The sequence below is a fragment of the Sminthopsis crassicaudata genome, chromosome 5 (assembly GCF_048593235.1).
Source record: "Sminthopsis crassicaudata isolate SCR6 chromosome 5, ASM4859323v1, whole genome shotgun sequence".
In the NCBI taxonomy this organism is placed as follows: Eukaryota; Metazoa; Chordata; class Mammalia; order Dasyuromorphia; family Dasyuridae; genus Sminthopsis; species Sminthopsis crassicaudata.
This window is the reverse complement of record NC_133621.1, coordinates 196,367,109-196,381,822: the sequence shown is the minus strand read 5'-3', so window position 1 is coordinate 196,381,822 and position 14,714 is coordinate 196,367,109. Positions and strand designations below refer to the sequence as shown.

General features: G+C 39.7%; 1 protein-coding gene across 11 annotated transcripts in view; it reads right to left on the bottom strand.

Annotated features, from left to right (window-relative positions):
- The window catches only part of WNK1 (WNK lysine deficient protein kinase 1), a 140,690-nt gene extending 126,596 nt beyond the window's left edge, over positions 1-14,094 (bottom strand). For all 11 annotated transcript variants that reach the window (XM_074269349.1, XM_074269337.1, XM_074269338.1 and 8 more), the window contains exon 1: positions 12,250-14,094. In XM_074269349.1, the coding sequence (XP_074125450.1) occupies positions 12,250-13,020 (771 nt within the window). In that variant the 5' untranslated portion in view covers positions 13,021-14,094. The remainder of the gene's footprint in view (positions 1-12,249) is intronic.
- Positions 14,095-14,714: the final 620 nt, after the last annotated feature.

Below are 14,714 nucleotides of genomic sequence, written 5' to 3'. Positions count from 1 at the left end.
GAACCAGGAGATCATTATATACAACAATACTATATAATGATCAATTCTGATGGACGTGGCCAACTTCAACAATGAGATGAACCAAATCAGTTCCAATACAGCAGTAATGAACTCAACCAGTTACACCCAGGGAAAGAACTCTGGGAGATGACTATGAACCATTATATAGAATTGCCAATACCCCTATTTTTGTCCACCTGCATTTTTTATTGGCTAATTGTACACTATTTCAAAGTCTGATTCTTTTTGTACAGCAAAATAACTGTTTGGACATGTATACATATGTTGTATTTAATTTATACTTTTAACATATGTAACATGTATTGGTCAACCTGCCATCTAGGAGAGGGGGATGGGGGGAAAGAGGGGAAAAATTGGAACAAAAGGCTTGGCAATTGTCAATGCTGTAAAATTACTCATGCATATGTCTTGTAAATAAAAAGCTGTAATAAAACAATAAATATATAAATAATAATAATAATAAATAATAAAATATATAAAGTTAAGATCAGTAGGTACTTAAATATTTATTGAATTAACATACATTATGTGTAATAGCTAGCATTTTGTTTACAACAATCTTAAAAGGAACATAATGCATGTATCTTCACTGTTGTCTCCCCCTATAGAATGTAAACTCCTTGAATGCAGACACTTTCATTCTATAAATTCTTAATATTTATTGATTGATTCCTATTTTACAGATTAAAAAAAAAAAAACTTCATGATTCAGAAATGCTAAGACCCAACTTATTACTTAATAGCTAAGTCTGTCTCCAAAGCCAGTACTCTATACACACACACGTTGTATGCTGCTAATGACAGTGTCCACTGCTTTTACAAACACACAGACTTAGATAGTCTATATTTGGAGGTAAAGGATATAGTCTAAAGTAGGTTTTTGTTTTGTTTTGTTTTGCTTTCCTACCATAACTCAGTATTCTGCAACCTTCTTAAGAAGGAGGATCTTTTAGGTTTTCTGAGTCCAGCAGAAATACAGACTAATTGCTAATCCTAACATCTATAAGAAAGAAAAGGAACTAATATTAGATAACCATAAGAATACTTATTGCCTTCATTAAGTTTAAAGATTCCTTTAAAAAGGAAAAGTTAAACACGCAAAGACTTATGCAAAGTGAAGAAAAAAAATTGCAAAAACCACAAGTTTACATATTGACTGCAATTGTATAGAAAGAAAGCAAAGGTAGAATAGAACTTCAGACAAATCTGGAAGAGGACAGAGAACAAAACCTTTTTTTGGCTTTCTTTATTTCATTTGGCTGTACTTTATCAAATTCTAAATATTTCCTATAATATTTTACCCCTAACTTTATTTGCTGATAGTTTACAATTAAAAATAAGCAAAATTCAAATTTCATTCCTACATAATTAGTTTTATTTAAAAATTTTAATAGTTAATAGACTATTGCTGGACACCCCTTTAAACTCTCAAATACATTCATTTACTATGTAGGAACAGGATGCATCAAAAGTAGAAATTTGAGTGCAATATATTTTCTCTCCTAATTTACAGGAATCTCAGCCTGAGGACAGTAAGAAGTGCTTGAGAACCTAGAAGAATAGGAGTGGTGTGCATGACTATAATGTTCATGATTCAGATAACATTCTTCTCCCTTACATTAGAACTAAAGCAGCACACTGCTAAAAGCAATTCAGTTGTCAAAGGTCTTTTTTACAGGAATAAAAGAATCTAATTACAATTAGAACATGGAGTTGAAATATCAACTTATCTAAATTATAATAATTTTAAAATTGTTTCTATATTCAGATCAAAGTGTTCTTTCAATCTTTACTAAAATATTGTACAACAGCTACAATTATCATAAAAACAATTATTTTAGTAGCAGGTAAAAAAGCAACAGGGTTTTTGACTTAAAAATACCACATAAAAGAATGCATTTTCTATTACTTATTTCCCCAATAATCATTATTAGTTCACAACTATGGTCACCAAATAATTTGGTAGTTATAAGTAGATAAGATATGCTAAATTAAAGAAAAAAGTTATCTTTAAAAATATTAATTAATATTTCATCTAGAATAAACAAATCATATTTGAAGATATACTTTTTATCTTCAATATAACTTCTAAAATGCTTAGTGCATTAATAGTTTAGGCAGTTGTACTAAAAAGGACTGAGGCATTCTTACCCTAGAATTATTAAAAAAAAAAACCACATAAAAATTATGGCTGCCAAAGGACAAAGACAATTACTCAAGCTTCAAAAGTCAAAGGCTCAATTGATTAGAGGTGAACTAGCATATGAATTGAATAGATGAAAGAAAGGTGCTATAAGAAAGGAACCACATTCTGATAAAAGCCTCCTTTCTAAAATATATAGAGAATTGATTCAAATTTATAAGAATTCAAGCCATTCTCCAACTGATAAATGGCCAAAGGATATGAACAATTTTCAGATGAAGAAATTGAAATTATATCTAGTCATATGAAAAGATGCTCTCACTACTGATCAGAGAAATGCAAAAAAAACAATCCTGAGACACCACTACATACCTCTCAGATTGGCTAAAGTGACAGGAAACAATAATGACCAATGTTGAAGGGGATGTGTGACACTGATACATTGTTGGTTGCTCTCTTCAACAATGAGATGATTCAAACCAGTTCCAATTGTTCAGTGATTAAGAGAACCATCTACACCCAGAAAGAGGACTGTGGGAACTGAGTGTGGTTCACAACATAGCATTTTCACTGCTATTTACTTTCATTTTATTTTGCTTCTCTTTTTTCCTTGTTCGGCACGATAATTGTATTACTATGCATTATACATATATTGGATTTAACATATATTTTCTACCACCTTTAACATCTACTGGACTATTTGCCATCTAGGGGATAGCATGGGAGAAGGGAGGGAAAACTGGAACACAGGGTTTTGCAAGGGCTAATGTTGAAGAATTGTCCATGCATAAGGTTTTTGTTTTTTGCTGAGGCAATTGGGGTTAAGTGACTTGCCCAGGGTCACACAGCTAGGAGCATTAAGGGTCTGAGGCCACATTTGAACTCAGGTACGCTTGACTTCAGGGCTGATGCTCTAACCACTATGACCACCTAGCTGCCCCATGCATGTTTTAAATAAAAAGCTTTAATAAAAAAAAAAAATTTTTTTAAAAGGAACCACAAATATATGAAGGTTATGGAATATTATTGCTCTGTAAGAAATGACCAGCAGGAGGAATTCAGAGAGGCTTGGAGAGACTTAAATCAACTGATGCTGAGTGAAATGAGCAGAACCAGAAGATCACTGTACACTTCAACAACAATACTGTATGAGGATGTATTCTGATGGAAGTGGAAATCTTCAACATAAAGAAGATCCAACTCACTTCCAGTTGATCAATGATGGACAGAGGTAGCTACACCCAGAGAAGAAACACTGGGAAGTGAATGTAAATTGTTAGCACTAATATCTGTCTGCCCAGGTTGCATGTACCTTCGGATTCTAATGTTTATTGTGCAACAAGAAAATGATATTCATGTATTGTACCTAGACTATATTGTAACACATGTAAAATGTACGGGATTGCCTGTCATCGGGGGGAGGGAATAGAGGGAGGGGGGGATAATTTGGAAAAATGAATACAAGGGATAATATTATAAAAATATATATATATAATAAAAAATTAAAAAAAAAAAAAAAAGGAACCACAAAAAAGTGTACTAAAATTAAAAAGGAAGTTTACTGCAATACCAGTTCTTTTTACAGCATTTAGGGTTAATAGAACAGTCTCCCTAAATGCCACATATATCTGATAAAATGATAAACATATTAACTAGATATAATTCTTTTGAAAATACAGATGTGTTAAATAGGATGGGAATGTTTGCTTTTCATAGGTTCATTATAAAAATTCCATGAAATTTTAAAAGCAAGATTTTATTTTAGCTGTTGTGCTTGATTTCCTTATGTGCAAGTATGTACTATGTATAAGGAAGGCACTGCACTCAAAGCTTATTTTTAAAAGAGCAGACTCTGATACATGTATAGAAAGGTGGAGGTTTTACCAAAAGGCAAAGATTTAAGTGCTTCTATTAAAACTCTATCTCCATAAAGATTCTCTCCAGATCTACTCATACTATTGTTATATCAAATGAGATAATTGTAAAAAGTGCTTAGCACAGCATGGCACATAGTAGGCCCAAAGCTCTATTCCATGTATCACATACCTCTCTTGTGAGTGGAGAGGACACATCTTAAATATGTTATGAAAGTAGAAAAAATAAGATTTGGCAATGGATTAGATACGTTGGGTAAATAACAATGAGAAGTAGAATATAACACCAAGATTGTGAGTCAGGGAAGATGGTGAAACCCTTAATAGCCATGGGAAGATTCAGAAGGTCAAAAAATGACATCTATTTTGCCTATGCTAAATATGAAATGGTATCCAGTTTGAGATATCCAAAAGACAAAAGTTGATGATGTCAGGCTAGAGCTCAAAAAGGAGACAAGGACAGAATACAGAAAATCTATCTATAGCAATCATCTGAGTGTTGGAGCTGCAATTAGTAGGTGAAACAAGGGTGAAGTACCAACAAAGGAATCTGAGAAGGAACCAAAGAACAGAGAGAGAAGTGCCACAAAAACTTAAAAGAGAGTGACTACACAAGAAGAAGTCACTGTCAAATACTGCAAAGTTAAGAAGAATCAAGATTGAGAAAAGGCCTTTGGTAATTTTGGAAGAGGGCAGTTTTGGGTTAAAGATAAGGTCAGAACTCAAATTGTATAGGAACCTTTCTCAAGGAGTTTGGCTACAAAGGAAAAGACAATTTTAGAATAAAAGCCAGCAGACAATTTAAATGACAGTTTTCTAAAGACAAGAAAGGTAGGAATATGCAGAAAACAGGAAAGAAGCCAGTAGAGTACAAAAGAACACCATTATATACATTCATTTAAACTTGAAATTTTTCAGTGTAATTATACAAAATAACTTCTAAGATGTCCAGCTGTCATAACTGTCAGGCTAACATGATTTCTCCATGTTTTGGTTCATAAAAAGAAATTTAATTTGACATAGGGAAGAGAATTAAGATATGTCTATACAGTTTATATCCCTGACACCTCCAATAGTATCTCCAAGATTCAGTCATGCCAAATTCTATTTGCTCACTATCACAGTACAGGTTAGAAAGAGAAGAGATATAATACTAAGCAAAATTTAAAGCTCTGGCATTCATCCTTAAAATGAATGAAACTGGGCTGTTTTTTCTACTAACCAGCTTTTTTCAAAGAATTGAAATGTTCAAGGAGTACATTAAATACTGTTAGAAGGTATCACGTGATGAACAAAAAGTACATACTGTTCATGGATATTATATCCAGAAGTCTTCAACAAATCTTCATAGCAAAAAAAAAAAAAAAAAGGGGGGGGGGGAAAGGAGAGAATATGACAAAAAGTACTAGATCCTGTTATTCTTGCTCTTGTTTGATTCTTTTTTCAAAATGTAATTTTTTTGTTGTTAGTTTTAACTTGACCTCTAAAAACCATTTTGGCTTTTTTTTTTTTTTTTTTTTAAATAGGGAATACATAGTTTTGAACTCATGTAATTCCCAAAGAAGAAGGGAAATCTATTTTCTCATCTCTTTTTTGGGACTAGATGTGGTCATAATAATTTACATAGCACTGTTTTAAAAAAACTTTTATATTGGGGCAGCTAGGTGGCACAGTGGATAGAGCACCAGCCCTGAATTCATGAAGACCTGAGTTTTCAAATCTGATCTCAGATACTTAACACTTCCTACCTGTGTGACCCTGGGCAAGTCACTTAACCCCAGCCTCAGAAAAAAACAAAAACACAAACCTTTTATATTAAAATTTAATTGTTGCTATCACTGTGTATGTTCTCTTGATTGTGCTCTGTGTATCAGTTCACTTAAGTCTTCCAATAATTCTCTGAATTTTTTATTTTGATAACTTCTTGTACTGAAATATTAATGCCCTTTCTCTGGCTATTCTCCAATTGATAAACATTGATTTTTTTCATAATATCAGAAAAAATGTTGCTATATCTTGAGTCATATGCAACATTATTTCTATTTTTGACTGTTACATGCTTAGCAGTGAGATCACTTGGTCAAAGGGAATATGTGTTAGTCATTTTTTTAAAAAAGATCATTCCAAAATGCTTTCCAGAGTGATTAGATCAATGGTCAGTGTGCCTCTTTTTCTCTATCCTCCAAACTGATAATTTCTATCTTTTTTCATATTTTCCAGTTTGCTGGATGTGAGGTGAAACTTCAAAGTTTTGATTTATGCTTTATTTCAATAAATAGTTTTTTTTTTTCTTTTTTCTTCTGAGGCAATTGGGGTTAAGTGAGTTGCCCAAGGTCACAACACAGTTAGGAACTGTTAAGTGTCTGAAGTAAAATTTGAATTCAGGTCCTCCTGAGTTCAGGGCTGGTGTTCTATCCACTGCACCACCTAGCTTCCCCAAAATGCCTTTTAATGGAAGAGCACAACTAAACTTTTTTCTGGTAGGTTTCTGAATTTTTGCATTTGACTACATATATTAAAAAAATGTCTGACACAGAAACCTTTTTGTACAAGGAAGTATAGTGGTAAAAAGCTAAAACTAATCTCTGCTCCTTAGGAATTAGATTTGTAGGTACCTGATTTCACTATACCATTCTGTAAATTAAAAATAAATTAAATGAATTATTTCTTTGATGTAAATTTGAACTTTTAAAACACAGTTTGTAATTTCATTCACTGATATAGTGTGAAAAGACCTGGATTTTCTTATTAAACATTCCATTCCTATGTAATGACTGGCTATCTCATAGTCCAGAGAGGCTATTCCTCATCTTACAAGCTAAAGAAGAGTACCTTCTCTACTTGGTCCCCCCTCATCTGAGAACCTCCTCATCTCAAACTGTGCCCAAAAAAAACTGAGACCACTGAAAGCTCTTCCTTAGCCCTCTTCCTGATTTTCTTATCATCACCTCCCTAATTTCTTTATTGTAAAAAGAGCAGGTTGGACTAAATGGCTTCTAAGGTCCCTTCCAGCTTTACCTCTACAAACAGTATTGTTAAAAGCACTAGACAGTGCTACAAGAGACAGTCTAAAATCACTATTGAACATTCTAAAAAAAAGTTGCAGAAGGATCCTCCTTTTATGTAACACAAAGGAAAAACATCTGTGTAAAGGACAATTAAAAATTAGGAACTAAGTAATAAGTGAGACTGTTTGCTATTTGTCCCTAAGGAATAAAATGTTGGTATCAAGTTAAAAAACCCAAGAGAAGAAAGAAAAATGCAGTGGTGATTGATGAAGGGACAAAATAAAAACAACCCTGTCACAGACCAAGAACCTTTCAGTACTTGTCAAATGTGATTTAAAAAAAAAAAAAAAAAAAAAAAAAAAAAGATGTTTTTTTCTTCTAAGAATTAAGGCAGAAACAAAATCTAAACTATCAAAGGAATATATGCTACAGACAGAACAGAAACAGGAAGTAGATGAAAAAGTTGGGAAACATCACACTTTAGTGCAAAAGAAAGCAGAGAAATCAACATCATTCTTCACACCTGAAAGAAGCACTGGGAGAACTGCTATATTAGATTCTAAATTCTCATAAGTAAGAAAAGACTTGTTTCTATAGTGAAAATTATAGGAATCTGTGTGACAGGTGTGGATTGGGGTAAAAGTGACCATTCCAACTTGTAATTTGTAATAAAGAACATTTATACACACACACACATACACTAAGCACTAAGCACTAAGCACTTAGGGTTATAAAGAAAGGGGAAAAAAAAAAAGATCCTGATCCCAGAGAGTTCAGTCTAATGGAGGAGACAACATGCAAACAAGTATGTATATATGCACACACATACTGTGTGAGTTAAGTAAGGGAGACAATCTGAGGATAGGCACTAGAATTAAGGGAGACAAGGAAAGGGAAAGTAGAGAGACAAAGACATCCAGAACAACCAGTCAGTTAAAAAAAAAAAAAAAAAAAAAGGCAAGAGATATCTATCTTGTTCAAAAAAGACCAAGGAAGCTAATGTCAATAGGTCATAGAAAGAGGTTATTACGATGTAAGAAGAACTAGAAAGGGGTGAAGGGGGCAGGTTATAAAGGGCTCCTCAACAGAGGATTTTATATTGGGATTAATATACTTGATCCTATATCAACTACAGTTAACTAACTCTACCAGTAGGAAAGAAGGGGAATGGAAGGAGGGGAAACTGAAAGAAGGGGAAGAGGAAAAACATGGTTAAAATTCATCTATAGGAAGAAGAGGAAAAACATGGTTAAAATTCATCTATAGGAAGATCGATTTGGCAATTGACTAGAAAATGGACTGCAATGGGGACATACAGATTTCAAAGGGTTCAGAGAAATAAGATCCCATGTCTAAAAATTATAAATTGGAAGTCAGCTGAGAAGGATTAGGAAATTCAAGAGTAAAATTCTGAAGAATTTCAATGGAAGATGAGCTATCTAAAAAGACTAATGTGGCCATACACAAGAAATGTGCAAAAGATGAAAGCAAGGGTAGGTAGAGGAAAAATATAAAAGCACAGAACTACCCTTTAAGATCACCAGCAATGCTAAAACTCAGAATGTGATGAGCTTCACATGAAATTCTAAAAACAAAGCTTAAGAAACTTAACAGATGTAGTTCCACTGCAAGGATGGTGGGATAGACAGTGATAACACACAGGAGAGTGATGGTAAACTAAAATTATTTTACTTTTTTTTTTTTTCCTGCCAGTAAGCACTATTTTTTAAATGCAAGGATAAAACAAAATAGACTAGCAGGCAGATGAAATCCTGAATAAAAAGGGAGACACCATGAAAAGCTCACAGACCTTACTTAATACTGTTTGAAAATCCCAACTGCTTACTAAACATCTCCATTTGGATGTTTCATATATCTCAAAACCAAGTAAAATTATTATTCTTCCCCATAAACCCACCCCCTCCTCCTCATTTACCAATTCCATTCACTTGTGTGCAAACCTAAGCATCATTCTTGACTCTTCAGCCTCTTTTACTACTCTCTAGCCCTCATTCTTTTCTCCCATCCAATCAGTCTTGTGAATTTTAATTCTTCAACATCTTCTATGCCTCATCTTCTTTCTATTCACATCTGCCCTAACATCACCTCTTGCCTATACAGACTGATCTGTATAGTCTGATTCCAGTCTCTATCTACAATTCATCCTTTACACACAGCTGCCAAATTCATAGTCCTAAAGCACAAGTCTCACAATGCTATTCTTTTGCTCAAGAAGCTTTAGTAATTTTCCATTGTCTCTAATATCTAGCATTTATATTATTTTTATCATCCAATTTTAGCCTCTCTCTCTGCAGAGGCTACTCCCTTAATAACCATTGACTCCAAACATTGTCCTACTTACTATTCCCTGCCTACAACATTCCATCTCTGAGCCTTTGCACAAGTACCTTGACCTCTTGGATTCCCAAGATTCCCACATTTAAGATGTGATTCAAATTTTATCTCCTTCAAGGGGCTTTTCCTGATGGCCCTCAGTTGTTACAACCCCTCCCCCATCATATCACTGCATCTACTTTTTAAATGAAAATATTGATGCTCCCTACTAGAAAAGAAGTTCTTAGAAGGTAGGAACTATCTCACTGTTATATCATTAGCACAATACCTGTAATACAATAATATATATTTAGAGCAGGACATTAATGCCATCCAATGAACTCCAAGAACTGGCCATTTTTTGAATTAGAAATAGTCCAATAAATTGAATTTTAATTCCTGGGGAAATAATGACTAGCTATCTAGTATATAGTTCTTGATAAATGTTACTCATGTCAACTTGAAATCAGGTCTCTAGTTGTGTGCCCTACTGATCTGTGCTTGGCCTTATACTTAGTAATGTCTTGGACAAGCACACAGGTGACATGTTTACCAAAATTTATAGATGATACAAAACTCAGAGGAATAATTAATACATTGGGTGAAAAAGCAGAAGGATCTAAAAGACCTTTTGTTCAGAGACTAAGATTATAAAACTGAACAGGGTTAAAACTTTTCAAGCTATGGAAGCAGTACCCTTTTCTATGAGATTTTCTATGAGATTGAAAATCCAAAGTATATGTAAGCTCTCACTCAAACTTAAAACACAAACTAAATCTGTACCATCCAAGATGTATGGCTAAACAGTAGACTAGGAAAAAACAAAAAACAAAAAAAAACTTGTTAAGTCAAAAGTGTTATATGGCTGCCAAAAAGTTTAAAAGAAAACTAAAATTTGCATTAAGAGAAGCACAGTATTTAGAGCTAAGGAAGTGATAATCCTACTCTGCTATAGTCAAATCACATCTGGAGAACTATGTTCAATGCTGGGCACAACATTTTAAAAAGAACATTGATTATCTGGAAAATCTAAAGGATGGCAAACAGTTGGTAAAAGACATGAAAGAACAGCCTGTCAGAACAGAATGCTGGGAAGTGGGAGAGGATGAAACACTGTGACAGTCCTCAGATCTTTAATGAGCTCTCAGAGAGAAGAGGGATTATATTTCTTCTATATGGCCCCAAAGAGAAATTCAGGCTTAATGTAAGGAAAAGAGTATTTAGAGAGTAAAGAAAAATAGAGCTGTCCAAAAAGCCAGAATGAGTTGCCATCCTTCTCACTAGACCTTCAAGCAGAGAGTAAACAGTAATTTGTCAGTTTGTAAAGAGGAATTGTTGTTCAGGTACAGGAAAAAAGAATATTGAATCCAGCATCAGGAAGAGAGTGGTTGAAATGTTGACTCTGATATGTAATGTGGTGAAGAACAAGTTTTGATATTTCTTGAGTTTTAAGCAACACTCTCAGACATAACTTGGAGCCAGTGTTCAAACTGCAGAAATTCAATAATTATTTAAGTACAATATCATTTATAGTAAATTCAACTTAAGTCTTAATGCGTTTACATTGCTGAATTATATTAGTTTCTATGGAACTTCTCTCTGCATTTAAGCATTTTCATCTATTATATGATAATTTTTCATTAACTATCTTGTAGCTTAAGGGTTATAGCATTTGCCAATTCAACACAAATAAAATAACTTCATTCACAAACTGCTAAGTTATTTATTTTCATTTTCTAATGCTATGCATGTTTTACTAATTCATTAAGACCTGAAGGACTTAAAAAAGTAGTTTAGACATTACGATTCAACAAAGCCTCAAGCTTAAGCTTCTTCTATTAACTTATGCTATTACCGGAACATCTGGGTAAAGACAGAACTAATGGATTAAGCTGTTGACCCACAGTCCTCTATCTTGGTGAAGCATTAGACGAGGGTATTTGTAGCATTATGTTTTAGATTCTGTGGCATAATGAACTTTTCTAACAAACGTAAGACAATGAAGACTGTATAATTCTAAAAGCACTTCTTTCCCTGAGGCATCTGTACAGCTGGCACAGAACATGAACTGAAAACTAATAGGAGTTTCACGGGCTGGTATCAGAGCAACACTAACATTATTAGAAGTATATTCTTGTACATGCTGCTAGTTCAGACGCCCCTAACTTGAAGAAGGGAATGTCAGGTGGAGGAAACTTTTAAAGTTAATTACTACTTTTTGCATTAAATGCACGTAAGATAGGGGAGTGTAGCCATTAAATGGCACTCACGTTTAGGATACAGACTAGAAACCTAAATATAAAGACCCAGCAAACTATGTCTGGAATTGAGACCTCATCTGGGAAAAAATAACATTTGAGCGAATGCAATTCGTCACTGGTAAAGAGCCAGTATTGTAATATAAGGGGAAAAAAAGGTTTTGAAGGAAGATACTGTACTTTCCAGTGATGCATCTATTTTTTTGTGCCTAAAAATCTGGGACCCTTCACTAACTCACAAAAAGTCCCTGACACTAACACCGGTATCAGCAGCAGCGCCAGTCGTTTTCCGTAAGCCACACATGAGCCACTCCCTCACTATTTGCAAATTCTCTGGAAGCACCTTCAACTAGCCCTAATTCATACCTTTCAAACCCAACGTCCTCTCATCTACAGCAATCTCAACTCTACTGGGAGAAAGGGAAAAACGGATGAGTGGTGTCCAAAAGGATACTTCTTCGCAAGTCAGCACGCCTGTTTTTAAAATGTTAGATTCAAACCGCTTCTTTCTCCCCCGCCCCCCCCCCCCCCCGCCCCGTTCTCTTTCCCCAGGCTCCCGCCTCCTCCCCCAATCCGCCAGATAAAGGGCAGACCAGCGAGAGGGTCTTTACCTGCAGTTCGCACCACGCAACTTCCACGGTGGTTTCCGTATCCAGGCCTTTGTAAACGGTCTTGAAGGAGCCGCGGCCAATCTCGATGTCGAACTTGAGAAAGCGGCCGTCGTTGGACATGCCCACAGCCTTGGTCTCCAGCTCCTCGTTGTCGTCCTGCTGCTGGCTGCGCTCCTCCTGTTCCCGGGCGCCGGCGCCGCCGCTGCCGCTCGTCGCTGCCGCGGGCTCCTCTTTGCTACCCACATGGTTGGAGGCGGCGGGGGTCGGGGCGTGCTTGACGGCGGGGTCGCGGCCCGCGGCGGAGGCAGGGCCGCCATTGGGGTGATCCGCGGGAGCTGGGGGAGCTGGAGGCTGGGGGGCTGCCGGGGACACGGCCGGGGTAGTCGAGGGCTCCTCCCGGTGGGGCTCTGGGGCGAGAGTCGGCGGGGGGGCGGCGGTGGCAGCTGCGACGGGCCCGGGCTGGGGCAACGGCAGGGGGAGGCCGGGCAGCTCCAAAGCTGTGGCGTTAGAGTCGCAGATCACGCTTCGCCGGAAGAAGCGGTGCTCCGTGGTGGTGGTGGTCGCGGCCGACCCTCGGCTGTCCTTGTCCATGGTGTGGCGACGCCGCCGGTACTCCTCGGTCCTGCCGGCGCCGGGCTCAGCCCCAGCCGCCCCCAGCTTCTCCCCGACTGAAGTATCCGAGCTCGAGCTATTTTTCGGGGGCACGGCCGGGGGCGAAAGGAAGCGGGGCCCCGCAGGACCGCTCTGCTTCTCGACGGAGCCACCAGACATGGTCAGTCCGTCGTTCAGAGACAGGCAGGCCCGAGAATTGAATGGGAAGGGGCGGGGACAGGGGGGCAAACCCAGAGGAAGGAGGAGGGAGACGGACGGACGAAGGGGACGAGGCGGCGAGCGCGGCTTCTCGTCTCGATTACAAACGGCTGCTCCTGCTCAGCACCGACCGGTCTCCCGAGCGGCGAGAGCACACCGAGGGCCCGACTGTTGGCGCTGCCGCCGCCGCCGCCGCTGCTGCTGGTGGGGTGGACTCGTTGGCTGGGGCTTCAGGCGCAGGTCCGGGGAAGTTAGCGCCGCACGCTCTGCATCCATCCTGCGGCTGGGGGCGGCCGGGCGGGAACAAGGAGCTGGGGCACCGCAGTCATGGGAGAGGGCAGAACGGCAGCGACGAGGGGAAGCGGATGCGGCTGCGACTCGGGCGGCTACGAGCACCACACGCCGGCCCCGGCTCTTCCCCCACCCCCACCCCCCCCCCGGCAGGGCGGGATGGTAGGCCCCGAGGGCGGCGGCGGTAACGAGCCGAGGGAGGTACGCCTCCTCCGACTCCACTGGCGGGCGGCGGCGTCTTCTCGTCCAGGTCCCGGGCAAAAGTGTGGGGAGGGGCCGAGAAAGGCGGGGGGGACGGAACGGGGTCGAAGGCTCTCGGCGGTTCAGTCAGTCGCGCCCCTTTTCCTCCCACACACGCCCCCGCCGGGGGGTGGGGTGGCAAGAAATGGCTCCCCCCTCACAAGATGCCCATCGGACGGTAAAGATCGAAGTCACGGCCGCTGGGGAGCCGACCCCTCCTTCCCAGAGGCCTGCCCGCCAGCCTCGGGCCCAACACAACCCCTTTGCTTCCCGGGCCGGTGCCGGGCGCCTCAGGGCTGAGGGGGGAGGGGTCGATGGGGAGGGGATTCGCGCTCCGCCGCTCCCCCGGCTCGGGGAGTTGAGGAGGCGAAGGGGATTGGATGGAAGGGTGGGGGGGGGAAAGAGAAGGAGTCGTCACCCCCCACCTGGCGCCTTCTGTCACCGGGAAAGGTGGGGCTGGGCGAAGGGAAGAGAAGCGGCACGTCCGCCTGAGAAACTCCGCGCTAAATGGCGCCGGGAGCCAGAAGCCTCCACACAGTCCCCTCGGACCCCGCCCCCCACCCGGGGCGGTGCTGTCCCGCCCCTCCCGGCCCCAACTCCCTCCCTCTGGCTCCTGCGCAGGCGTGCCTGCGCCCGGACTTCTCTGGGATTTGTGGTTTTCTCCGGCCAGTACTTCGAAGGGAATGTGGGGCTGGTGGCCTACGACGCCCGTGGTGCTCTGCGACAGTTTGAAGCCCGGTGTCTCCTAGGAGTTGTAGTTTGTTCCGGAAACCGCCCCGCTTTATGCTTCGGGTTGGCTGGTCTAGTCTTACTGTGGATTCTAATATCCATCCGGGAGCCTTCCCTACCCAAGAAATACATTATTAAGGAATTAATTCTGGAGGAGGGGAAGAAAAAAAAAAGGGGGGTGGGGGAAGGGAATGAGTGAGAGTTAAAAGAGACTCCCATCATGCTCTGCTGAGGCTAGAGCCCTCTTGGGGTTGCCATGCAATGGAAAATGATCTGTTGTTCAGTTTTAATGGAGAGAGCAGAAGTAGATACTGAGTGACTGTAGGGGCGTGAGGGTGGAGGAAAGAGGGCAGAAACAGAAGGATAACCAGAGCCTATGCTTACAAAGGCAGGGA